Source organism: Strongylocentrotus purpuratus, unplaced genomic scaffold (assembly GCF_000002235.5).
Source record: "Strongylocentrotus purpuratus isolate Spur 01 unplaced genomic scaffold, Spur_5.0 spur5_scaffold_19, whole genome shotgun sequence".
In the NCBI taxonomy this organism is placed as follows: domain Eukaryota; kingdom Metazoa; phylum Echinodermata; class Echinoidea; order Camarodonta; family Strongylocentrotidae; genus Strongylocentrotus; species Strongylocentrotus purpuratus.
Window position 1 is genome coordinate 7,450,394 of NW_022145604.1, and position 27,764 is coordinate 7,478,157.

The 27,764-nt window shown below is 36.9% G+C and overlaps 1 protein-coding gene across 6 annotated transcripts in view; it reads left to right on the forward strand.

Annotated features, from left to right (window-relative positions):
* Positions 1-543: 543 nt before the first annotated feature.
* Positions 544-27,764, forward strand: part of LOC592651 (ras-associated and pleckstrin homology domains-containing protein 1) — a 108,402-nt gene continuing 81,181 nt past the window's right edge. For 4 of the 6 annotated variants that reach the window (XM_030990172.1, XM_030990167.1, XM_030990171.1 and 1 more), the window contains exon 1: positions 544-604. In XM_030990172.1, the coding sequence (XP_030846032.1) occupies positions 603-604 (2 nt within the window). In that variant the 5' untranslated portion in view covers positions 544-602. Of the gene's footprint in view, positions 605-19,427; positions 19,672-20,456; positions 20,658-27,764 lie in introns of those variants that run through there. The other 2 variants (XM_030990168.1, XM_030990169.1) reach the window with 2 other exon arrangements.

Here is a 27,764-nt window from a genome sequence, read left to right on the forward strand (position 1 = left end):
CCCCCCCCCCCCCCCCCCCCCCCCCCCCCCCCCCCCCCCCCCCCCCCCCCCCCCCCCCCAACGGAACGAAATGTCGATCGGTCAGATTTGAAAATTTCGGGACAAAAATAAAATGTGCTCAGGGAGTGCACCTCACATAAAATATTATTACAATTTTTATTTTCAATTTTCATTACTGATAACTGAAGTGAAAATATGGCGTGTATATTTACTCAGTAGTCTGAATGAACGCCATAAACTACTACCAACAAAACAGCAACAACAACACAGAAATAATTGTCGACTGTACAGTGAGGTTCAAGATCCTCCGCCATCCACGCGTGTAAATAGCCCCCCCCCCCCCCCCCCCCCCCGTACCTCAGATTTTGCATTTTGTGTGCGTACTTTTGTACCCGCTCAATTCTCTGCGCGCACACGTACACTGCTGCTATTAATCACAAAGTACGTACGCACATCGACGAAAGCTCTTACGAATTGCGAAGAACATCATTATTGCCATTAGAAATAGAAACCACTATCAACATAATTACTGGACGTGAACCTTTAAGGAATACTTCTTCTAGGGGAAACATTCGTGGAATATCACTGACAGGACATACAAAATGTGAGTATGACCATCTTCTATGCACTAAATGTGTGAAAACATGTTATGAGATTGAAAGTGGAGGGTGCCTGTGTACACCGTATGTTTCGACGGCAGCCCTGGCCCTGCCTGCCGAGGCGCGGCGAGAATTATGTGATATCACTGCACTCGTCAAGTCGGGCCAAAGAGATAAACGCTGTGATTTTGGGTTGGGCCAAGGCAAGGCAGTGATTGTGAATGATTGATGGTGTAGTCTAGTGCCTAGTGGTCCACCACTGATGGTAATTGTGCTGTGTGACACAAGATGAGATTATTATAAAATCAATAGAGATTTGATTTTATGGTACATTTTCAGGAATATGGTAATTACACTAATACTTCAACCAGTATTCAGCTTCCGTGCCTCAAACTGATCATTTCAGTATTGGCAGTCTGTGGCAAATGACAATTGATATTACAAAAGTTATTGTTACTTATGTTAGACCCTATTTTATTCTTGATATCTATTGTGTTTTTACTTTTCTGTGCCTGGAATCACTCTTAAAATATGCTGACACATATTACTGTACATCATGTACTGTGGGCCTACTGATTTTGTAGCCTATAGTCTACATATACTTTTAATTTACTGTTTACTTCTAATTTAAGTGATAAATTTCTTGTGTTTTTCTTGGTCATTGTGCATGTGCTCCAATTTGTATCATGGATAATCGTTGTTGGTTGTATTTTGATGCTTAGAAAATTTGACTGTCCCATATGGCCTCGGGAATTTAAAGAAGAAGAAGAGAAGAATAAAAAGAAGAAGAATAAGAAAACAATAAAGAAGAGAAAGAAGAGAAAGAAGAAAAAGAAGAAAAAAAGGAAAAGAAGGAAAAGAAGGAGAAGAACAAGAGGAAGTAAAAGAAGAAAGATAGGGGAGGAGGAGAGGGGAGGAGGAGTGAAAAGAAGAAAAGGGAGGGGAATATGATGAGCAGATATAGGAGGAGAAGAAGAAGATGGAGAATCATGAGCAATAGAACTGGAGCTTCTGTGGGAAGAAGGAGGAGGAGAGAGAGAGAGAGAGAGAGAGAGAGAGAAGGTTGGGGGGGGGGGGGCAATCAAAAGGGATAACAGAGATGAATATGAGGCTGATATGAAATCAGAAATCATGTTCCAAAATGTTTAACTTGTTCTTTAATCTTTATACTGTACATTTATACCAAATATAGATCATAAACGTGGACAAAATTATGATGTCATGCATTTGGCAGATGCTTGCCAAGTTTTATTTTGTGCATGTTTCATATTGTGGTTATGGATTAAATGACTCAGCGAAGTTGGAATGGGGCCCATCACTCAGCTGCTCCACAGTTACTTCAATTAATATTTTGACACATATCCAACACTGGGAAGATAGTAAAGGCAACCATTTTCAGTTAGTATTTCTAAACAATTGTTGGTACATGTATATATTTACCATACTGTAAGTTTAGATGAACTCAAACTGTAGAATAAAATGTAGTATCTTACCAATCAGTAATTATATTATTAGTCCTGTGAAAGACAACATACAGGTGCAAGTAAAATCCATGTTAAAACCTAACAAAACATACCTGTACAATGTTGCCCTGTATGATCACATCCATTTAAAATAAAATGAAATCCAATAATCCATCCTTTACTGGGAATCTGGGATGAGTTGCAAACATTTTCTTTTGATTGAAGGAACATTTATTTAATAGGCCACTACAAATTGTAGTTTAAGTCACATTTGGTAGTCTATAAAGTCACCATAAAGAATATTGGTAGTAATGTTGAAGGAGAAATCTGTCCAAATAGAAAAAGAGAAGTTTTACTGTGAATCTGGGACTCACTTTCAAGTTCTGCGTAGCTTATGATTGATGTCAAACTCAAATGCATCCATGCCTTTTACATTATACCTGACCCACATTCTTAAGAGCAATTTTAGATACCGATAAGAATGTAACGCTGATTGAGATGTGGCCTTATTTCAGGCTTGTGAAACTATCATTGCAGGCTAAAAGAAATGCAAGTCAGGGCTCTAAATTAAATCAGCAGTTATATGTGTGTCGATTGATAGCCTAAAATAAAGTCCTGTCTTTGTTGCACTAGTGAAAAAATGAAGATTTTGTGCAGTTTACTGTTTATTTCAATTCAATTCAATTCAATTCAATTTCGGTTTATTAATATCAACATATACAATGTACAATGCAGTAGTCCAGGGACCAATAATGCAATGTTTACAATGTGCATAAAAACAGGAATGATCATATAAATGTACAATAAAAATGATAAAAGATAAAGTTAAAATTATTGCTCATACCTAAAGTTATATACATATATAAATAAATGATAATAGATGGATGATAATAAATGTTGAACCAGTTATTGCAAGTACAAATAATCTTTAAATTTAACAGTTATTTAAAACAAAATATATATATATAGAGGGAGAGAGAGAGAGAGAGAGGAAATTATTATATTGCAATTGTTAACATGAGATCCATAGACTAAACAATTATACATGCAGGTGTGTCTGTTGTGTGACAGGTAAGGTCAAATTATGTTGAATATAATTATTACATTAAGAATATATCATTAAAGCATTTCATATAAAGTGATGTATAGTGCCCATGAGCATACACAAATTCTCATAATTGTTGAGTTTCACATTAAATTTTAAATTTTAAATTGGAGTTGAGTTACAATCATGTTATTGCAGCAGAATTATACACGGTGGTTTAAGAACAACTTCATAAGAAAAATGAAGAGCACTCCATAAAATGTGCACGGAATTTTGAATTTTGGATCGATCTTGAGTTGAATTAAACAAAGTAACAAAACAATAACTCCAATATTATTAAAAAAGAGAAGAAAAACAAATATGATATATTACTATAGATGATCTACAACTGAGCATTGACCAGTTTGACAAGTGTGGGGACACTTGATTTTCTATATCGTTCAGTTCTTGCATAAGGAATGTGTAGGTGGTTAGAATTCCTAAGTCCACCTCGCGAGAGATGCTGTCGTTCTGCCGGAAGCAAATCACGGTGTCGCGAGGAGACAAGGATTGATTTGGCAAAGTTGGTAAGTAAGTCACTTCTTCGCCTGGCAAGGGAGGGAATGCCGAAGCTGCTCAGGAGTTCCTCATAGTGCTGTTGATCAGGGTAAGATATCATCCTGAGTGATCTACGTTGTATCCGCTCTATGCTATCTGACTGCTGTGTTGTCAGGCTACTGCTCCACACTGGTGCACAATATTCCATCAATGGTCGGATATACATTGTGTATATGAGCACAAGATCACTGGTTGGAACTCCATTCCTCTTCAATTTGCACAGGATATATAAACGTCTGGATGCACGTTTGATGACCTGTTCCACTTGTAGATCCCACTTTAGGTTTGTCTGAATGATAACACCAAGCAGGCGAAGCGACGTTACAGACTCCAAAACTTGATTTCCAATAGTAATCACCGGTGAAGGTGGACCATTACGCAGGAAACTTACATGCATCACCTTACATTTTTCAGGTTTTGGTTTCATTGAATTCAACTCACTCCATGCAGATAGCGCATCCACATGAGACTGTAGATGACTTGGCTCTGCTTTATGGATAACTTCAGCAATAGTTACGTCATCAACATACTTCCATCTCTTCGAGGTAGTCTCGGCGGCATCGTTGATCATAATTAGGAAGATTACCGGACCGAGTTTGGTTCCCTGTGGAACCCCACATGATAGCTCTTGCTCAGATGATGATGTACCGCAATATCGAGTTGTCTGCGTACGTTGCGTGAGAAAACTAGCTATCACTGTGATGATGGCCGGGTTGACATCCAGTTGAATCAGCTTCTGTAGAGCCTTCGTATGGTCGATGAGGTCAAAGGCCTTCATGAAGTCGATTGTACAAATCGTTGCATGATGACTTGGCTTATCCAGGCCCCGCTGTAGATCATCAAGCAGGCTGACTAGGTAATGCGACACAGAGCTGCCTTTCATATTACCAAATTGCTTTGGATCGATTTGGTGTTTGATATCAGCCATCACCCATTCTGCCAGGAAGCCTTCATAAATTACCCATCTGGCAAGTGGCAACCCAAATGAAAAGCTATAATACGAAAGCCCTGGACAAATTTATGTGTGTGTATACATGTATGTACAGTACATGTAAATGACTACCAAAAGATAAAGTTGGCAGCCTACATGTACATGTTTAAGCAATCTACTGTACATGATGTACAATTATAAATTACCCATCTGGCAAGTGGCAACCCAAATGAAAAGCTATAATACGAAAGCCCTGGACAAATTTCTGTCTGTATTTGGAACATTTTGAAGAGAAAAGGAGATTAGTACCACTGCAGATGTTATCAGTGGGTATCAAAATGTGGGCCCAAGATAAGCTTCAGAAACACATTCGGGGAGGAAGTTGTACATTATTGGGCAATGAAAGAGAATGAAAAATGGACATGGTGTCTTGGGACAGAGGCCAGACAATAATTGGTTTTAGGGATGATGTTGGTAATGTCTGGAAGAGCCATCAGTCCGGAGATCTTGATGGGCTGCAGTTCAAGAACTGGAGCGGCACATTTCCCCCATTTTTGTTGGGGGAGGGGATTTGGGGGGGGGGGGGGGGGGGACAAAAACAGCCAATGCATCCTGTTGAAATTCAAGTTTCTGCTAGGAAGAGTTAAGCATCTTTTGTCTTTTTACACTCTCTTTCTGATCCTATGGTGAAACCAGACATGCATGTACTGTAGTCTCAGCGGAACATATCCCTGAGTGAAATACACTGAATTTTCAGTCTAGGGTCATACCATGGTATAGGCCCACATGTACTGTAGCTGCAATACCGGTACACAATTTGTGCTCCTCTCCGTTTTGAGTGTTTTCTTGTCAGACAATTTGGTGTTAAAGGTAAAGACCAGTTATGGTCATGCAATTGCATTGTGAAAGAAATGTTGTGGAATCGATCAGAAAAGGTTGATCATCTAGCATCTAGCATCTGCAAGGTTCTAGAATCATCAAAATGATAAGAAATTTGGCCCATTCTTCGTAAAGTTACAAGCACTATACACAGAAAGACGTATATGGGACTACCCTATACATGTATCTCTCACAGACCAAGAGAGAAACAAATTTACCAAATATATGAATTAGTAGGCGGTTTCCCGGCAAATTTTTTATCATAATGTATTAGTCAAAACATATTCTTTCACATGATTGGTAATGAGAGCTTCCATTTCATTTTTTGAAATTGGGGCGTTTCCAATACTGGTCTTTACCTTTAAAAGGCACCACACCTTATAGTACATGTACTTCTATCCTATTGTTGTTGTTATTTGTCAGAGAATTTTGGAGGTACATGTAAATTGGCACTGCAAAATTCCTGATGACCCTGTTAAAAAGAATATTGTGCTCCTGTTTGGCAAACTACCGGATGCACCCCTGCTTGAGCAGTGTGCTATCAGGCAGCACCAGACATCAGCTGGTCCCGCTTTGCACCAGTGGCCTTCCTTGGCTTTAAAACTGTCCAGTGTCCACCCCATTCAACCTGCATGACGCAGTTCTAGAAGACTAGAAGTGTTCTTGCATTCATTTTCTACATGTACAGATGTAGTGCCTTGCTTTAATAGCTTAATGTATTTTCAAGAAATCTTTGAGCCCCCATCCCCCTTTTAAAACTGATACTTTACTGAACACTAGCTGTTTTACAACTTAACACACATTTTTTTTTGTCATGTTAAGACTTTCTACATTTGTATCTGCTGGTCAGTGGTATTGTAAGTGGTTAACTTTTGTATGGACAGTCCTGCACATGCTTACTGGTGAGATCCATACTTTTAAAGCCTAAGGCCAAAGGGTACCATTTTATACATGTTTACTCTCTTAAAAAAAGAGAGTGAATTTTCACTCTATTTTCACTTTCTTGGGAGTGACGTCCGTGATCACTTGTTTAGGAGTGAAAATCGATTGATTTTAGGGTGCTCTCTAAGAAGAAAAGAGGGAATGTTCACTCTATTTTCACTCTATTTTCACTCTCTAGAGGAGTGATGTCCGTGATCACTCAATTTTTTTTAGAGAGTATAAAAGAAGATTGATTTGTATTTGATTTGACTGACCTCCATCACAGGACAACGAGAGAAAAAGACATTGAAATTTTAAATGATTTCATAGTAAGCATTGCCAACAATTTATTTTCAGAGATTTTTGTTCCCATTCATATTTAAAAAAGTCACTTTCATTTGCTTTTAAACCATACAATGTAGATGTAAAAATATTGAAATTTACCATAAGGGCCTACATGTGTACATGTTAGTCCCTGAAAGTTGGAGATGTGTGAACGCAGATTATGGCCCTCCCCAATTTGTACACACCTTCTAGTATAAAATATGTATGAGTAAACACATAATTCATGTGTATCTCAGCTGGACCTGCTTCATGTTCACACTAGTTGCTTGTCTTTCAACTTTCAACCAGCCCATCTCCGGTTCCAAACAACACATTTTCAAAATGTACATGAATTCATCTTTAAAGTCCCACAAGAGATCAGAAAAGATGAAGGAGTATTTAGATCCAAAGGGTATTCAAAATTCACAGTTCCTGGAAACAAATTATAATTTCTTTTAAATGAAAAAGAAAGAAAAAAGCATGTCTATCTCAGGTGGGCCTGCTTCATGTTCACACTACACATGTACATGTAGTTGCTTGTCTTTCAACTTTTATTCAGCCGATGGGTTTTGTATGCTTATAAATTAATCATTATCAGAAATGATATAAACTTATGTTTACAACAAACTTTTACTGTTCAAATATTCAAGCATTCCAGTGGTCATTGGAATATATATATCTATGATCTTGTTTGTCAAACGTTCTTTACATTGTATATAGTTTTTGGAAGTTTATTGTAACATAAACATATTATTTTTTACAATGCTTCATTGAAGTGGAAATTGGAAACCAACAGGATGTTTATAGCTATTTACATACATGTATGATTTATCTATCAAACAAAACATGTTATTTGATCCGAGTATTATACCAAGTAGAGGAAATAACGAGGTCTAGGCGTGTAATGTATACCTGCTCACATTGAAATTATCATTTTTTCTCTTGACTTTGTGGTCATTAAATCCGTTGAACCAGTGAAACATTTAGACTAAAATTGATTATAACTATTGGAGGGAAATACATTTGCATGAATGTGTGACTCACCATTTACACAATGAATAATTCACAACCTCGCAGTAATTGAACAATACATGCCAATTGAGAAGAAGAAAAAATGAACTAAGTGTGGTATGCATGTTCAAGTACTTTACAGTAATGTTCTTAAGTTCTGAGAAACTTGTACAGTATGCTATTGTTTGTCATAGTACAGTACATGTACGCACTATGTTTGGGATGCTGTGGATATAAATATAGTGATTTCTGCCACATAGTTTATTACTTGAGGTTCGGAGTAACGGTGCATGCATACAACATTTGTAATTGTGTAAAAACACCAAAGTTTGGAGGAATTTTAAGTTGATAATATGGGAGGAGGACAAATCAAAAGAGTTTTATGCCAAACTTAAATATATATGGAATTCAAAGCAAATAGGATGTCAAAGATTGACAAGAACTTGGTGAATTTCCGCCTGACATAAAAATGCATGTACAAGTTTACCGGAAGTTCAAAATGTGTAATTGTGTCAACATACCAAAATACAAAGTAATTATTGTTGGTGATATGGAGGAAAACAAATAAATTACTTTTATACCAAACAAAAGCATTGGAAATAAAGCAAGTAGAATGTCAAAGATTTGTCATCAACGACCACTAAAGCCACATTTGTTGATCAATAAGTAGCCCACTTTCTTTGTTGGGGGCAGTGAATCATAAGAGTGCTTGAAAGGTATTCAATACCATGACAATAAATACATTCCATGGGACTAAGTAATCATTCGGTTGTAACTTAATTACTCAACAGAGACTGGCCTAACCTTGTTTTGTACTTGTGCGTACATGTACCGGTCTGTGGGTGGAACTCCTACACCAAGCCTGCTATTAGGCCTGGCTTCATCAGCTCGAGATTGCCAAATATCCTGCTATTTGAACTATCCCGATCGCAAATTATCCAGTGAATTTGCGTCATCAGCCCGAAGTTGCAATAAGCGGGATATTTGGTCGAGATAATCATCCCAAGATATCTTGGGTTAGTTTGCAAAATATCTCGCTATTTGTCCGGTGCGTCTTCACCAGCCCTATGACTCGCACTATGCACGAACGGTCAAGTCTCGAGCTAATGAAGACGCAATTTGTAACTTTCCAAATCAGAAAAAGCGGGCTATTTTAGAATCTCGAGCTGATGAATACAGGCCTACTGAGAATGACAAATGTGAGATATATTTTTGAATTGCAGAACTTTTTTTTAGTAGTAGTTTTTTATCTTGTCATGTTGTCTAATTAGAGCGTGAAGGGTGTTAACACTGTATCATTCTGGCTCTCAGAAGGCAATGTGAAAGTACCTACATGTAATGTAATGATTAAAGGGGACACCCTGCTTCTGTAAAAAAAAAAAAAAAAAAAAAAAAACAACAACAACAACAACAACAACAACAACAAAGAAACAAAGAAACATAGCGGCCAAGTAATCCAGTATCCGCCTGTAAGCCTGGGCATGTACTCGAGTACCTCATTACACGCTTATGCACAGCCTTTCAATTTCATTTGAGCTGAACGAAAATGAGGACTCCATGAGTGTAACACAACAGGTTACTATGGTAACAAATGTTGCTATTCATAAAATGAGCAACAAACATGTGTACATGCAATGTAGGTGTGGCATGTGGCCCTATAGCCATGAGTGCCATTGATTAGGGAAGTTTGGGCAACCCAGTTCAAGTTGGGCACAATATAGTAAATACTGCTTTGTTAGGCAAGCTTAAAACACAAAAATACATACATGTACACACTGTTCTGGTATTTAAACCAATTGAAACCAAGTTGGCCAAACTTTATAGTTTATAGTTTATACAATAACTCTGCCCCAGGCTTATGATTATCCAACTAAAAAGCTGTAAAACCTTTCAACATTTTAGGTCCAAGAGATCATCTCTATCTAAAGTTCAAGTACATTAAACCAACATTTTCATTTGATGGTAATGCATTATGTCCTACAATATGTATTTTGAGAACAATCCTCTTTGTTTAATCGATGAACTCAATATGAATAAAGAAAGAAATTGAAATTGTAATTGTAATTGAACATTGGCTACATCAATGTACATGTAATGTACATGTAGGACTGCATGCCCATACATAATTTAGTCCTCCGTTGCAGACAAGGACACAACTCACTATTGACTGGAGAAGGTGGCATGCAATATTCATGGCTCATTCACACAAGGGGAACACCGTTTAGAGAAACACTGCTTAGAGAAACGTGGACAGAAAAAAGATCATGAACTCATATATGAGAGTAGTGATTGTAGCAAAAGAGGATGAATATCATCCAAGATAACATTTTAAGTTGTAATTTGTAAATTTACTTTTGTACACTGTATTAAGTGTACCGGTAAGTTGCAGATTGATGTAGTGGTATGCAGATCAGGGTTTCTGTGCATGTACTTGTACTGTATGCATGCATATACAAGTGTATGCTGATTTGTCTAACTGGCCGTAACCAGATAAATTACTTTGTATAGAAAGCTGTTAGGGTTAGGGAAGGTACATGTATGTTCGCATGGTAAATTAACTTTTCTTTTCTTCTTCTCTTCCTTTATTACCTGTACAATATACATGTATACAATATAAAATAATGCTCAACCTTGTTGTGTAGGCTATAAAACTTGTTCTTTGACTTTTTTGGGGGGTAAGTTTACACAAGACAAGTTTGATTTCTTTAGCTTATCAGTTATCACACACAAAAATCATATATTTTTCTTCATGTGAACAAGGGTGAATCTTTCAATTAATTATCTAGACCTGCATCCGTGTGTATACCGTCCAAACTTGGCAAATGTTACACACATTTTTCAGTTAGTTGTATCGTACATCGTGCTTGATTAACAAGGGAAATCAAATTGATTGGTGGCTTCATTATATGATGAGGCCTATGGCAGTATTGATCGGTTTATTTCTAGAAAGCCTCGAGAAGCACTCTTTTTACGGCTAGCGAAGCCTTGATCACACTATTCGAGTGTTTTATCTACGGATATACAAAAGTGCTTTTTGGAGTGGAAGCACTCAATTATTCAGGAAGAGCAGTCGTTTGAAAAGATGTAGGGATGGGCAACATGACAATGATTCATTCTTGTTTCAGATCCAAACGAAGGATGGTGAGATATGAAAGATTAATTTATTTGACAAAGAGCCAGAACAATAAAATGAGATACATGTACATGTACATGTATCTCCCTGCATATATATAAAACATTGTGATAAATGCTCTTAGCCTCTTGCATGATGAACATGTAAATTGCATCTACAGGGTGTACAAAGAAATTGATGAATAGTGTACATGTAGAGACAATGCCTTCATTTTGACACTGAAGATTTACAGAAATCATCTACATTTTAAGATTGGACTGAGTTCATGTAATTCTGTAGTGCTATACATACATGTACATTTAGATTAACACATGTAAATATAAATACATATTAACAGAAATATACATGTACATGTACACCTGTATGTTTGTATATATTTTTTACACATATTATACATTATATACACAGACATGAAATCCAGGGATACGTCGCCTTATGAGACCCAGAAAGGCATTAAATCCAACGTTTAGTGGCTTTCGGTGGATGTACAGACATATAAGTTAGATGGGGAAGATATGCTCTATACTTTGTTTCAGATTGTGAAGTCTGTAGCCGAGTCATTGTACATGTATTGTATGTACGCAGTTCCATGTAGTTGACAGAGCTTTCTAAAAATACTACTTGTACAATCCAGACTGAGTCCCTTTCTCATCAACATTTCACACAGTGACCCTTGTAGCATTTACTCTCACAGCAAGGCATTTTCCAGTCTTTCATCAATGGACAATCATGAACATATTTTGTCATTAGAATCGCCTAGCCACAGCTGAGGATGGGGCCCAGGGTTGGGTTACAACGCTGCGACATTTTGCTGGTAACAACAAAAATATTTGGTTTCGCTGACGATATGTCCCCGAATCTGATCAATGTTCCGTGCCGGCGGAGCCAGGACGTTCGCGACGCATCAATTTCCGCGTAACTTAATGAGGCTTGATCTATTCCTAGTGGGCTTAGCGTAGAGATTACTGGTAATGAATTTGACTGTATTGCCAATGATAGATTGCTGTATATAATCTCAACACAGCAGATTTTTTAATGGAAGATAGATGTATCTTGTCATCTAAAGAATTGAAAGTCCTTTGAATTATCCGATTGTTATTATATGTTAAAAAAGAGAACGGCTTGCGCTTTATGCAATGCAAAGTCCATGTACTTGCACTTGTGCGAGGCAATTCTAGACATGTAGTTTAATTCATAGATATACATGTATACAGTGTATATCATCCATTGCAAAATGATATGAGTTAATCCCCCTCTTGCTCTTGATCAGCCATTGATGCACACTCAACTTCTTTAAAATGGCTTTCCAATATTGAGGGCAAAGGATGGTGAGGCAAGTTTCAGAAATCAAGATGAGCATTCATAAACATTTATTTTGTACAAGTTTCTGATATATACAGGGGCACTGTACATGTACAAATGTACATGTCACGTTTTTGCATAGAGTCAATGAATTTTTTGATTGATTACGTATGTACATGGGAATACATTTAAATGGAATATAATTGAGTAAAGATGTGTAGATAGGTTCACCCAACATCATTTCAACTTGTAAATTGCCATGTACAATGTACCTTCGAGTTTTTTAATGTGCAGTGCTTTTTTACTTTCATTTTTAGCAAAATTTAGTCAATTAGCTATCTTTTTGATAATGTTTAAACTTCACAATTCACAATAACTACCAAACTACCGGTAGATTATTTCTTTGACAATACAAATTTTCAGTTCCCAGTTTTGTCTCTAAAAAATGAAGTACAAGTATGGACAATGTACATTAAACTATCATTTGTACATTTGTAGCTAATCTATATTTGATTCATATTGGATTGATATCAACATTCACAGACAAATGAAAAGAACATGAAATTATAATTTAATTGTAGCAGCAGTTGGATAGTACATTAGCAGCCACCTGCCACCAGCTTCTGTCAATCATAACGGTACTGTAGGGCTGTTATTATATTGGTGTACCGGTATATTGCACACAAGGCCTGCCAAATTGTGTATCATTTTTCTTGGAAATCTCCCAAAGAGATTCGAATTTGTAGAGGAGAGGGTTATCCAATTAAATGGAGATACATGTATGGGGGGGGGGGGGGGGGGGGGGGGGTTACATGAACTCAACATTTTTTAAAATGTTTATATTTGGTTTTGCTGTTTAATAAAGGGGGCATGTTTATCTGCCAATGTCTTACTTTTTGTATGCAGGGCTCAACATTAACAAGTGCCCGGGACACATACAACTCCCAAAGTTAAAAGTTTTCTACAAAGAGCTAAATGCATATTCACTGCCAGAGCTCTTTTTAATTTTACTATAGCACTTTTTGAGCTTTCGATCACTCATCGCTCCTGTGTATGTCTTTGCTGTTATGTAAGTACTGTAGACTTCAAAATCTATAGCCCTATCCATAGGCCGTACCATTTTTTTAGGGATATGGAAATATGCAAAGGAAGTGTAGTGTAACCCTAGTAGACAAGTAGCAGAGAAGTGCAGCATCAGATGTCACTTTTCCTTCCATTTTCAATCAACAAGATCATCTAACGTACTATATTAAAGGTACGATGTACAGTACAGGTACATTGACTACTGTACAATTTACTTGTGTTAACAAAGATTATGATAAAAGCATTGACTCCACTTTATCAAATTTGATGATTGAATAATATACGATTCATATTTCTTTTAAAAGTTGCACAGTTTAGTAAATGACTTATAAAAACTATCTCCCTTTTGAGCATTAATCACAATACATATAGTATGTAATAATGTACTTACAGTGTATTTTGTTTTAATGTTTCCTTCTCTTCTCTTCCTACATTTGTATCTCTCCTTGATGTTAACATGTGTATAAATATTGCTTATTGTTTTTTAAATGTATCTGTTACAAGGTCATTTCTTACAAGCCTTTCTGACTTTCTGTGCTTTTTATGATCCTGCCATTTTGATATACCGGTGCAAAAATGATTTGCCATTGACTTTATATGCATTGTTTTTATAGTGGACAGAAGTGTTTTAATTTGGTTTTATTTTTATTTGTATTTTAAATTTTTAGCAATTGAATCCCAAACTGATATAGCTGTGCACACTAATAACCCCAATACAGGCTTATAGTTGTACTCCTCCTTCCGGGCCTCTGTTATGATGTAAGTTAATTAGTCCCAATTAGGAGGACCGAAGACAAGGGTTTACAAAACATCTTTTCCAATGCATATTGTTCCACACTGGCATACTGGAAGAAATTAAGGCAATACATACAGGTCTCAGATTTGTCTCCAAACGTTAAACGTTTAAAGATGAAGTTGAGTTCTGGTCATGCGATTGCATTGTGAAAGAAACGGTGTGGAACCGACCAGAAAAGGTTGATCATCTAGCATATAAGAATTTGTGTGTATTGCAAGATTCTGGAATCATCAAAATGATAAGAAATTTGGCCAAGTCTTGGTAAAGTTACAAACACTTGCACAGAAAGATGTATATGGGACTACACGAACACGTGGCATAAAAAGCCGGCCCCCCCCCCCCCCGATTTTTACGATGTTACATGCATATTTAGAATATGAAGGCATTTGAAGAGCCATGCTTTTCAGGGAACATGTCTTAACTGATGTTCTTCCACACTTGCATAATAAGAATGAGTAATGCTCACAAATTATTTTTCACCTCTTCCCAGAACTCAACCTTCTCTTTAAGCTCCCTTTAACCTTTCTTCTTGACATTGCCTTATCACTCACACATTGATTTGTTTGTGTTTACACAATAGTTTGCTTCACTAATAAGTTCTGAGTAATATGTACATATCACCACGTTACACCCCCTTCCTGCGGAATGACGCAAGTTAATTACTCAAAATTGGAAAAACGGGGGCAAGGGAAATGTGTGTCATGGAATGTGATTGGCCAATATCCGAGTTCTAACAAAATCCGGATTTACTGTACATTGGAGCCTCTTCTCCTTCTCCTCCTCCTCCTCCTCCTCCTCCTCCTCCTTCTCCTCCTTCTTCTTCATCTTCTTCATCTTCTTCTCCTTTTCCTCCTCTTCTTCTTTTCTTAGATCTTTTTTCGTCTTTCTTTATTATTCTTCTTCCTTCTCCTCCTCCTCCTCTTCTTCTTTCTTAGATCTTTTCTTCTTGCTTTATTCTTCTATTTCCTCCTCTCCTTCTCATTTCTTAGATATTTTCTTATTATTATTTTCCTTCTTCTCTTCCTTCTCATCCTCTTCGTTTGCCATTTCATCCTTCTCTTCCTGCTCCTCCTCTTCTTCTTTCTTAGAACTTTTCTTCTAGCTTCATTCTTCTATTTCCTCCTCTTCTTCTCATTTCTTAGATATTTTCTTCTTCTTTTTATTTCCCTTCTCCTACACTGTACTTCTCCTCCTTCTCCTTCTCATCCTTCTCATCCTATGCCATTTCCTCTTTCTCCTTCTCCTCTTCCTCCTTCTTCTCCTCTTCCTCCTTCTCTTCCTCCTTCTCTTCCTCCTTCTTCTTCCTCCGATAATGAAGTTTAGGGGGTAGTTCCCCTCAATGTGATGTCTTGCATGAGTTGGGTAGGAGTAGGACTGAGCCTAAAAATCAATTATAGCATTGGGATGCCCTGGTAGATACAGTGAATCTGAATGTATCATGTTAAACATGTGAATTGTATTTGATTAAAATATTGTTCAGGTTTCATACATCTTATTGATGAGTCTGGCTGTCAGTCGGGTTGTTAATTTTTGTATAGATTTATTTTAATAATCAAAGGTTCATGTACTATTCTCATGTACATACAGAGCATTTAACTCAATATAAGAGGCTTTGACATACGTAGTGTACATGCACTGTTTAGTATGGCAGGATACCATAACCAAGAACAACTTTTTTTTAAATTAAAAATTAAAATTAAATAAAAAGAGAATGAAATTAATTTCATGATAATTACAATTAATTAGTTCCAGATAAGATTCCCCCCAACACACTTCATAAAAGAAGAGATGTCAGTTTTCTTAGTGCAATATAAAACTTTCACTTGTTTCCTAAACCATCTTAAATAACATATTTGTGCTAATTTCAATTTTTTTGTTTGTTAATACCTTTAAAGCACTTTTACAATGTACATTCATGATACATATGATGCATATATTGTTATAGAGTATAGACAGTGAATATTAAATTCAGTGAATTGATTGTGAAATGTAATTTAACTATAGGAGCAAGATTTAAAATAAACAGCACTAACATTTTTGTTTAGACAGACTTTGTTGTTCTTTCATGATTCTTTACTTTTTTTTTAGGGGGGGGGGGTAATTATCATGTACATGTAGGCTATATGTCATATACTTGAGAAACTATTAAAGCCCCAAATGCTTATAGTTTGTATCTATTATGATTGTTTCATCATTTCTTCTTCACTTGGCCTACATGTACATGTATATGTACATGTATGTAATATACATACAAACTCAGATTAGGCAAAAAACTACAATTTTATTGTTAAGCACTGTCAAACCAAACAGATTGTGCATGCATCATGCACAGGACTATACAAATACACTGCAGCAGAGTGCTTGATAATTCCTCCATCTCCATGATAACTGTGTACGATGCAACTCTGTGCTGAAAATTACATGTAGGTACAATAGTCGGAAGGTCACAATGTTCACTCGACTTTTGCTTGAAAAATCAATCACTCATTCACACAGATATGATAACTGCCCTCTTGAGTTCTAGATGTTACAGTTTTTTGGCAGGGTGTCATTTTCATACTGTATGGACTTGTACACTGTCGTCCTTAAACATGATACATGCAAATACAAGATGATATTTTTTTCTTTTTCCATACTGTACGTGTATTTTTCTAGTTCGGAATATGAGGTTACCCATCTCAGATTTATACTTTCCATAGATGAATCTGTCTTTGAACCTTTTTTGTGGCAATTTTAGGGAGAAGCATGACTTTCTTATTTTACTTTATAATAAATAATTATAATGATATTTCACTCTTATATAGCGCTTAATACATTTACGATATCTCTATTAAAGTGCTTTACAGATTACCCCGGTCATTGGATTCAATACTTGCCCGCACACACTGTGTGCACAATCTCCACCCCTTCAGGAGCATTCCAGCCAGGCGTTATGATCACTTGCAATAAAAAAAGATTTACAAGATTATGAAACAAGGTGATCGTTTTTGCAGTTTCATACAATTTTCACAGTGATTTTCTCTTGGATTTTGACATATTTGGGGATTGGTGATTGCACAGGGTCTCTGCTTCTTTTGTGTTAAATCCCCATTTAAAAGGGCCAAAGAGTGCCCATTTTTCAAAAGTGCAAAGGTACTCCAGTCTGCGGCCCATTTTGATAATCAAACATTTTGATTTTTAAAGTGTACCACTACTAGTACTAATTCCAATAACATTTTAACATCATCATCATCATCATCATTTATCATCATCATCATCACTGTCATCATTATAGTCCTCATCATCATAGTCGTCATCATCACTATGAATATGGATTATGAATTCAATGGACCTGACTGTACTAAATGGCAGGGTTATAGAGGTCATAATTTATAAAAAGCATGCAGTCAGTAATATGACGAGTAAACACAAATTATCTTGCATCAATGATTACATTGTACAATACATGTGCGACTGGAAATCAATGATCTCAGAGAAGGAGCATTGCTTGTTGGGATAAGTGCGTGCTGCTTTCATTTTTCTGGATTTGAGGGATAAATAATGGGGAAGCCGTGAAGATGATTTTAGGGTAAATATTTGTAGAGGAATAATTCCTGGATGGGAGGTTGATGATGATGAGTCATCCCTGAAGGTGAACATGGAGCATCTGTAGAAGGAATAGTAGTCTGCAATTAGAGACTCTATTTAGATAATGAACTATATTAAATTTGAGAGACAGTCGAGACTTGAGCCAAGTCTGACTACTGTACATTGGACATGATTTGATTAGTCTGTGTAGTTCAGACCTTGCATTAACACTGACCTGTGGGGTTCGTGCTTGCAAGCTACAGTATAAAGGGAAACTGGGGGGAGTGAATGTTAAAAGTAGATGTCTGCTAGTTGGCGAGAACATGAGCCGTAACTGATACTACGAGGTCTGAACTACATGTATCTCCGCTAAGACTACACTCGTTTGAGATTTGACATCTTGCCTAAATTGTCAAATTTGTGTAGGCTAGACTCAAGTCACTGAAGTTTGTTGTACATTGTAGGTGTCAAAGAGAGTCTGTATTCACAGACTAGACAGGATCTTTTAGGATGAAGTCCAGGGTCAAAGATGGTGATGGATGCGAGATCGAGAGAGGAGAAGATGGAACATAGAGAATGTTCTTTAAAAAGACAGACACGTTAGCAAATTAACTGTTATCGCCAGAGACGTGATTTTAAGTCAACAAATTGCTCTATTAAAAAAAGAGATATCATTCATTAAAGCCAATTAGTAGATGTCCTGCGTGAAAAGTTACACTACCGGTATATTGAACAGAGGCTTATGAAAGAAATTTAGGAGGCTAATTTGAAAGACATTTAGGTCTTTTTTTAGGAGGCTAATTTTTAAAGTCAGGACTGTATTTACGATCACCATGGACATACTCCAGTCTTAAAGTGGCTTCTTTTTAAAATCAAGTTTCATGGATCTATGAAATTTACTCATATTATAAAACAAATGAAAAAATGATGCTTTTGTCTGTTCATTATATGAGCCATCAGCTCTTGATGAGGCTGGTGGACCTACATGTGTATCAAACTCATCCAAATAGTTTCATACAGTATATGAACATGTACACACACCCATGTCATGTTGATAGATATTATACATGTATGTACATGTATGTATTTATTATTATTATTTTTTTTTAAATTTCACTTCTTTATTCAGGGTAATCCTGTATTGATAAGCACCAAATAATATTTCCATTGTTTTGGAAATTGTCAAGATATTGCATTGATGATTTGAAATATGACATAATTTCATGAGCAATCATTTTTAACGGGACGTACATGTACTTGACATGTATCTAGGTCTACTCATATATCCTCCGCTTAGGAATAAAAAGAGAAGATAGTTATTAACTTGTATTTTTCCGTTCACCGGAACTCGGCCTTCTCTTAACATTTCGATATGCACATAATATCGTAAATGTGTAAAAATATGAAAAGATATAACACATTTTCTGTCTTGCATATTTATTAAAATTCACAACATACTAACAAATTAGGTCATGAATTATGAGTTGAGAGAGAGAAAGAGAGAGAGAGAGAGAGAGAGAGAGAGAGAGAGAGAGAGAATGAGAATGAGAATGATAGGCCTAGTATCTGCATTACTAATAAAAAGAACACTGCAATTAATGTGTAACTTGGCTAATTATTAGTGGTAAAGCATTTCAGAAGACAATGGTCTACAAAATCATAATGGAAGCAAAAACAATAGCTGGTCACCCCTCTGCAAATAATGGAATGACCTGGTATTCTTTTCACTGATTAGACCTATTGCCTGAGTGCTGAAATTTGTTGTCATTATCCACCGCACATTGTGTGTATTTTCCCTGGAGCAAACAGCTGTGTGTGAGAGAGAGTGTGTGTGTGGACTAAGCATTATTCATCAGGGGGTTCGCATCTCTGCGAGTGAGTTGTTTAGCTCGGCCATCTGAAGGGCTGGTACAAAGAATATTCCTCCTGCTTACTTCATCTCTCTCTCTCTCCTCTATCTTCGGAAGAGGACTGCATCTAAAGCTGATACTACCGGGGTGAAGTCTGTGGGTAGAAAACGGTAGGTTCATAGTACGTGGAGGGGTGTGTGTGTGTGTGTTTCATATTTCATCAAGCCCAGCTAGCGTTAGCGGGCTTTTGCGTGTATGTTTTGGGAAGAGAGAGCAAGATATGTGGCATATTTGTGATGCTCTCCCCCGCAAGGCTTGACTGGCATGCCTTACTATACACTGCGAGCTAGCTGCCTCAACCAGGGTCATTTGCATGTCTACGCTTCAGCTACCAGCGAGCCAAGTGATGCATGCATTACAAACGCCAGTCACAGAAATCAGTTAAGACAAGGCTACATCTCTTGAAGGCTATTTAGGAACTACCCATGAAGCGCAGCCGCGTCTTTCCTTGGAAATGCACAATATTCCTTTCGCTTCCTCCATCACAGCATAGCAATCATCCAGCATTTTCTCCCTTGAATCATCTTCGTGAATGGATTGGAATTGTGATGTGTAGCGAGCAATCATCTTGGAACGCATCTTTTTACAAGAACCGGTAGACGGAGGATAATAACGGTGCACAAACTTGAGCTGGATGCTCTTTTGCCATCCATCATCGCATTATCAACTTCATCAACGGAGGTTTCCAATAGGAACTGTCTTTCCACCCCCGCATCTTATGAGTATGACCTCCCACAAGTTTTGTGATTATTAAAGCAGGACAGGCTAGCAGCTACGAATGGATGTAGGCTTCGCAGAACCATGTTTCTCCTGAGAGAGCTTTGTTGATCAGATAAGCGTGAAAAATTCTCCTCACCGTTGAGTTTCCAAACCTCTGACACTTTGGATTACTCATTTGTTCAGAAAAGCTAATATTCGGTGGAGAAAATATCTAGTGCTCAATAAAGACTTTAATGATGTTCATGCCGATGTCTCTTCAAATTGGAACATATTCATCCAAAGGATAATTATTACTGTGTAACATGGCTACGAAAGGATATCAGTTAAATTTTTAGTACAGAATTCTAATTATCTGAGCAATATATATTTTGTAAAGGTAGGTCAAACTGCATAATGGTTGTGTGATGGTGCATTAATGTTGTAATGTGTATTTTGTGTTAGAATTCTGTACAATATGTACAGGTAGGTGTATATTCATGCATATTGTTTGAAAAGATAAATGTAGGTACTTTACTGTACTGGCCTGTATGTAGTACATGTAGTCATTCAGTGTCCAGAGATTAATATTGATATTTGATAAACTGTGCTGAGTGCTAAGAACTGACAACGATATGATCTACATGTACATAAACTCACATAATTATTTTGCCTTATGGCTTGCTGCAGATGATGACATTTACTTATCATATATTGTTTGCTTTCACCATTTTGATAATATCAGCAAGCTACATGTAGGAATCTCACATGTAAACATGTACACAAATTAGTGAATCCAAAAAGCAGACATATATCTAATTTCTACTTTCTTGTTAATTTGATGTATGGTGGTGTGACCATAGTTCGTGCGTGACTTCACTTCGTTATCTCAAAATATTGGTACAATTTCGAAAATATGGTACCATTCCAATGGAAAGAGAAAGCTGAAATTACCCAGAGACATTATTTTTCATAGAATCAATTGGGTGTGAGATTATGACAATTTTGACAAAGGATCTACTAATTTTGTGTCCGTTCCTAAAAAATATGAACTTACCGTCAAGGGTCTGGGAATCTTTATTTTGAGAGCAGAATTAAGTTGTCAAAATTGTAAGTCAAAGATGGAACCATACGCAACTGACTGTATGATAGTTGCCTCGCAAAACATGCACTTATCTTATACATGTATTTGATTGATCGCTTTTTGTGATAAATCAGGTGTAAACTCTGTTGCAAGAATTAAGGTCTCGTTTGTTTAAATGACTTTTTCTCGAATCGCAGCGTTTCGATCTGACATCAAATTTTGAGATCGCGATATCTCCAAAATACTCTGACGATAAACATTTTCTATTTGCACCAATTTGTAATAAAAAACTTTGCTGTCCATTTGGTTACCGGTAATTGAACTAAATAAATCTATGTAGAATATGAGAAATCATGGATCCAATATCACTTTTCCTAATATTAAAAAAAAAAACCTTAATGAACTCTGGTCACCCGATTATAATATTGTTGAAATATGAATCGTGACTCCCAGCCTCCCAGATTGCCCTAGCTTCTGCCGTCGTGGTGCCCTAATTTTCTCCTGATGCATTGTGACAGTCAATCATATTCACTCTGCACTGACATTGTGATAACACAATTAGCTGGATGAATAAGCCAATTATTTCCATGCTATGTAATTTATCTTTGTGTGGTAATGTGTTCTGAAGCAATACACAGTCCCATACAAACATAAACATGTGTGTATATGGATTTTGTATTTATTACTTTGCTCTGAATATAGTCATAGACATTCTGTAGCTGATTTGCATATGTTTAATGATGCTTGGGTCATTAGAGGGAAGATTAATTTCATGAGAAGGCCATAAAATCTACCAGTAGCTTTATCATCAATTTGACCTACAACGTGTACATGTACATGCACATGTACAAGTATTATGGTTTTAAAAAGGAAATGAGTGTGAGAAAGTGTCTCAAAATACTTTTCTATTTTAGTTATTAAACATTGTGTGCCTTGCACAAGGGTACCAGCAAAATATCATTTTAAAACATAAACACCTACACATTTCTTTGGCATAATTATCAACAGCACTCCCCGCTATTAAAAACAATTTTGTTTTTCTTTTTACAAAGGGGTTAATTAATACATTGTAGGTTGATTTTTTTTTTTTTGATGGGGGGGGGGGGGGGGTCCAGAGTTCAATTTGTGTTTCATAAAACTTAATATCAATAACAAGTTACAGTATCTGTTCTGTAATAAGCTACACTGTACTGGAAACCTGGTATTTGATTGGCTGAGATCAAATTTGTAATATGAGCTTATGAAACAGGGCCCAGACAGCCCCTATAACTGGTGAGCACTTGATAACAACATAAAATATTGGTCATAACAACAGCTCAATCATGTTCAGAATCAATAGTGATCAGCATTCAATCCACAGTAGTCCAGTGCATACTTGGTGACAAGTTGGTGTACATGTACACGTGTACCCAACACATTTTCAGTGTCGATAATGTATTATGTAACAACATTAAACAGGGATTTGCTGGACAACATTAATCATTTTTTGAAATCAATACTTTCATATAATTGATTAGCATAATTTACAGTTATAAGCCGTGCAAGAAGTCCAGTATGTCCACTGCACTATTAAAGGTGTTAGCTTGTTGGACTCTCCCTGTCCGTCACTGCCTGTCACTGACCGCTGAGAGCTGACAGCTCAATAACGTAATTAATGAGCGAGTAACCTAATTATTAATGTCCACACTCTCTTATCATTCAACTCATTGATCTACTCCCTTTAGGCTAGACCTGTTGTAGAGGTCAAGTGGATAAGTCACTGGACTGTGAACCACAAGGTGCAGGGTTTGAATCCCTGCCATAGCATTAACGTCCTTTGGCAAGCATCAATATACATTTGCTGGACCCTCTAGACTAGACCTGTTGTAGAGGTCAAGTGAAAAAGTCACTGGACTGTGAACCACAATGTGCAGGGTCAAATCCCTGCCATAGCATTAACGTCCTTTGGCAAGCATCAATATACATTTGCTGGACCCTCTAGACTAGACATGTTGTAGAGGTCAAGTGGATAAATCACTGGACTGTGAAACACAAGGTGCAGGGTTTGAATCCCTGCCATAGCATTAACGTCCTTTGGCAAGCATCAATATACATTTGCTGGACCCTCTAGACTAGACCTGTTGTAGAGGTCAAGTGAATAAATCACTGGACTGTGAACCACAAGGTGCAGGGTTCAAATCCCTGCCATGGCATTAACATCCTTGGGCAAGCATCAATATACATTTGCCACACTTGTCCCAGGTGTAGCAAGTGAGTACCTGGTAGGATTTATATTGTGAATGCTCTGAGCCCTGATGTTTGCTCGTTGGTAAAGCTAGGGTAGTACAATGTGAACTAGGTATTGTTCGTCTTCTGACTTTTTATTTGGTATATTTTTGATGAAACCGAAATGAAATTGAATTGAATAACAATTGAATCAAATACATGTTATATCCAAAGTCATTTGGAACAGCAAGAAGATGTGCGCTGTATATAATATACAAGAACAGAATATTATTATTTAGATTAATTTAGATACAGGCATGTTGTACTTTGATCGTTTTACAGGGATTTATTACTATCCCTTTTTCCCACTGTAGGCCTGCATGTGAAATCATTTTTAGATACAAGGAGATGAGTAATTCTTGTACTTTTAGTTAGGAATGACATTTTCTGCCTTCCTGTGCCCGCAACCCTTTTCCTTCACATCACATCTGTTTTAATCGAGACCTGATATGAAATACATGTACTGTGTGCACCGATAGATCCGTGTTAATTTTATCATTGTGTTATTTTCATCACTGTGTTAATTTGAGCATGACACAAGATTTATCTGGGCTTGATACAGTTACAAATACATGTAGGCCCCAAGATTTGGATATAATTTGATCCCCCTAAATTTTCATTTTTTTTTATCAGTGGCCTTGTGCATCCCAACCGTAAATATCAAGTCTGGACCCCATATGAGAGTATGTATTAAAGACCGAGTATGTATGGTACATGTAAATGTACCTGTATGGAACCTGGGTCCTAGCAAATGATGATAATACATTGTACAGGAAACTGACTGGAGTCCATGGAGGGAAAGGAACCTCAGACATTTCTGGTGACCCCAAAATTTGATCAATTTCACTGAGATATGATAGCAGGGCCCCCTTTGACCCCTAACAGTAACATGCCAGTCGGCTTGGAGCCATGGAATCGTCATATAGACATGGACACTAGTGTAAGGGCATAATTGGTGCACTTTTGAAATGTGGATTGGAGAAGAAAAAAATGAGGAAAAAAATGGGGGGGAAAAAAAAAATCAATTTTTTAACAGGGGCCTCATGTACAAAACCCCTCCAAATTCAATCCAGCCCCATGTAATATTAAAATAAAGTTAGTTTGGACTGTGACGCCATAGTATATTGATATTACATTGTACAGGAAATTAAGTAGGGTACACATTTACAGTGTACTATACATTTAGGTCATATAACCCCCTGATATGCACAGTGACCCTCAAATATGATAACATATTTTTATTGAAATTATACTGATAGCTGGACCCCATTGGCTCCTTCTTGTCTGGATTTTAGGAAGTGACAAAAAAAAAAGCTCTTTCCATTTTTCAAAGGCAATACAAGAATGGTAAATAAATACAGATAAGGTGAAACATGAAAAAGGTCAGATATTGTTTCTGACACGATAAAGAAGTGGACAAAGGCTTGACCATTAAAGCCACTGTACAGTAATTACATGTTCTTGTGCTCTATTGTTGAACATGTAAATAAAATCCAATTTATCAACACTGCTTCATTTGTTTCGCTCTTGAAACAAGAGAGAAAGAGACAGCTGATAAAAGATTAAAAGCAAGCAATGATAAATGGTCCTGGTATCCTAGCCTTGTTTACGAATGCGTCACATGACATCTATAGTAAAAGACTGGCCACCGACTGGCAAGCATGCTGGGCATATCGCCCCCAGGAGTGGCGTTGAACTTGCCAAAAATACTGGTCAAAATGACTTGTCTCATGTTCGGCATACCTCAGCCATGTGTGTAGCTCAATGACTCAAACCAAGACCAGTGGAGACCAGTGAATGACGCCATTGAACATGACTCGCTTGGTTTTGTGGGAATCTAGTAGAATTGTGGAAAGTGGTTAGAGAGTTAATGGAAGCAGTGTAGAAATACTGTTTGTACCAGTTCTTAATTTCCTTGTTGCGACACTCATGGTTTTTTTAAATTTTTCCAGAGCTTTTTTAAAATCATTATTTCTATACCTGTAGCTTCATTGCTTTCAGGAGATAAGTACTGAGGTCAGAACTACACACTTTGACCTTGGAGCCCTGTTTTTATTGTATCACTTACATTGGGGGGGGGGGGGGGGGACAGAATGTGCAGAAACAGAGATGAAAAAAATGGTCTTGAGAGCTCAGAAAAAGTGTTTGTGAAATATGTTTTTCTTCCCCTCTCCCCCTCTCATTCTCTCTCTCTCTCTCTCTCTCTTTCTCTCTCTCTCTCTTTCTCTCTCTCTCTCTCTCTCTCTCTCTCTCTCTCTCTCTCTCTTGTCTGTTTTCCCATCTCCCCCCCCCCTTTCTTCCTATAGTTTCCATCTATCTGCTTCGTCGTCGCCCCTATTTGTCTGCCCTTGAAATCTATGTTCTCAGACATCTGCAATGTGCATAAGTGTATTATATTTTCCCTTTTGTCCCCCTTCTTATTCTCTGATGTGTTCCTGACACATGTTCCACGTGTAGTACAGTTAGATGTATCTGTAAATAGAAATACATTTATAGAACAAAGCATATAAATAGCCTACATGTTCATGATCTGTTTTTATTACTGCGGAGCAGAGTATAATATACTGGTAGTCAGTCATGCAGGTACATGTACTTGTGCGATGAAAGTATACTCAGTGTATTGCTTACATGTACCTGTAGGCCTCGTGTATAAAATCGTATCATATTTCTTTCCAAAGATGAATAGGCTATTGCACTTTTATATCTCTTTTAATTTACATATTATGTACGTACTGTATAGTCTGATAACTGACTTTTGCAAATGTCATAGACGTTTACGTGTACATATAGGGATTTGCGATATATAAAGAGTTGTAAACTAACTTTATTTATACAGATGTATTACCCTATGCAAAAAGCTTATATTACCTCAATAGAGTGGTGAAGTGTGACGTCATCAAAAATATATTTTTAGAATTTCTCAATTTTTTCTTCATATTCCAAAAGAGCACCAAAAATAATGTCCTAACCATTAGGAGCCAGAACATATAACACTCAGTTCCTATGGGGACTATATTTATTCAGATGGTCATATCTCAGCCAATACTTAACATATTCAATTGGTTTTCGACTTTTGGACATTATTTTTAATGTTCTTTTGGAAAATGAAGAAAAAATTGAGAAATTCTAAAAATAGATTTTTATGACGTCACAGCTTCGGTACTCTATGGTATCAATCAACCCTTAAAGAGAAGGTTGAGTTCTGGGAAGAGGTGAAAAATAATTTGTGAGCATTACTCATTCTTATTATGCAAGTGTGGAAGAACATCAGATAAGACATGTTTTCTGAAAAGCATGGCTCTTCAAATGCCTTCATATTCTTCTAAATATGCATGTAACATCATAAAAATCGGGGGGCCGGCTTTTTACGCCACGTGTTCGTGTAGTCCCATATACATCTTTCTGTGTACAGTGTTTGTAACTTTACCAAGACTTGGCCACATTTCTTATCATTTTGATGATTCCAGAACCTTGCAATACACACAAATTCTTATGTGCTATATGATCAACCTTTTCTGGTCGGTTCCACACCGTTTCTTTCACAATGCAATCGCATGACCAGAACTCAACTTCATCTTTAATAGCAATCTATAGTTTGCCTAACAATCTACATCTATTAATCACACTAAGGAAATGATTATTCAAATTAATCAAGCTTTAATGGCATCATTATAATGTGATCATGTACAGTACACACTAGCACCATGCATTACATTTCACAGTGTACATCCATGTACAACTGTACCTTGAAAACAGTATGGGGAAATTATCAACCCTTATTATGATTATGAAGAGGAAATATAGGTCATGGAAAAGGAATTGTGTTGAGTGTGTATTTGTCCTGCCTTGCTTACAGCTAATTGTATTACATTAGCAGCGCAGGAGAGAGAGGATACAGTTATCTCTTGACAATGTTTTTAATTAGTTGGTCTGCCTTCAAGGCTTATGAGATAATACTGTAACATTCTAGATCAATACATTCATTTTCAATGGCACTGCAAAGGGAAGGGAGCATCTTTCCCAAATCAAATAGGGATGAGTGAGAGAGAGAGAGAGAGAGAGAGAGAGAGAGAGAGAGAGAGAGAGAGAGAGAGAGAGAGAGAGAGAGAAAAGGGGGGGGGGATGAAAAATATGAAAGGGCCCCCACCCATCCTCCTG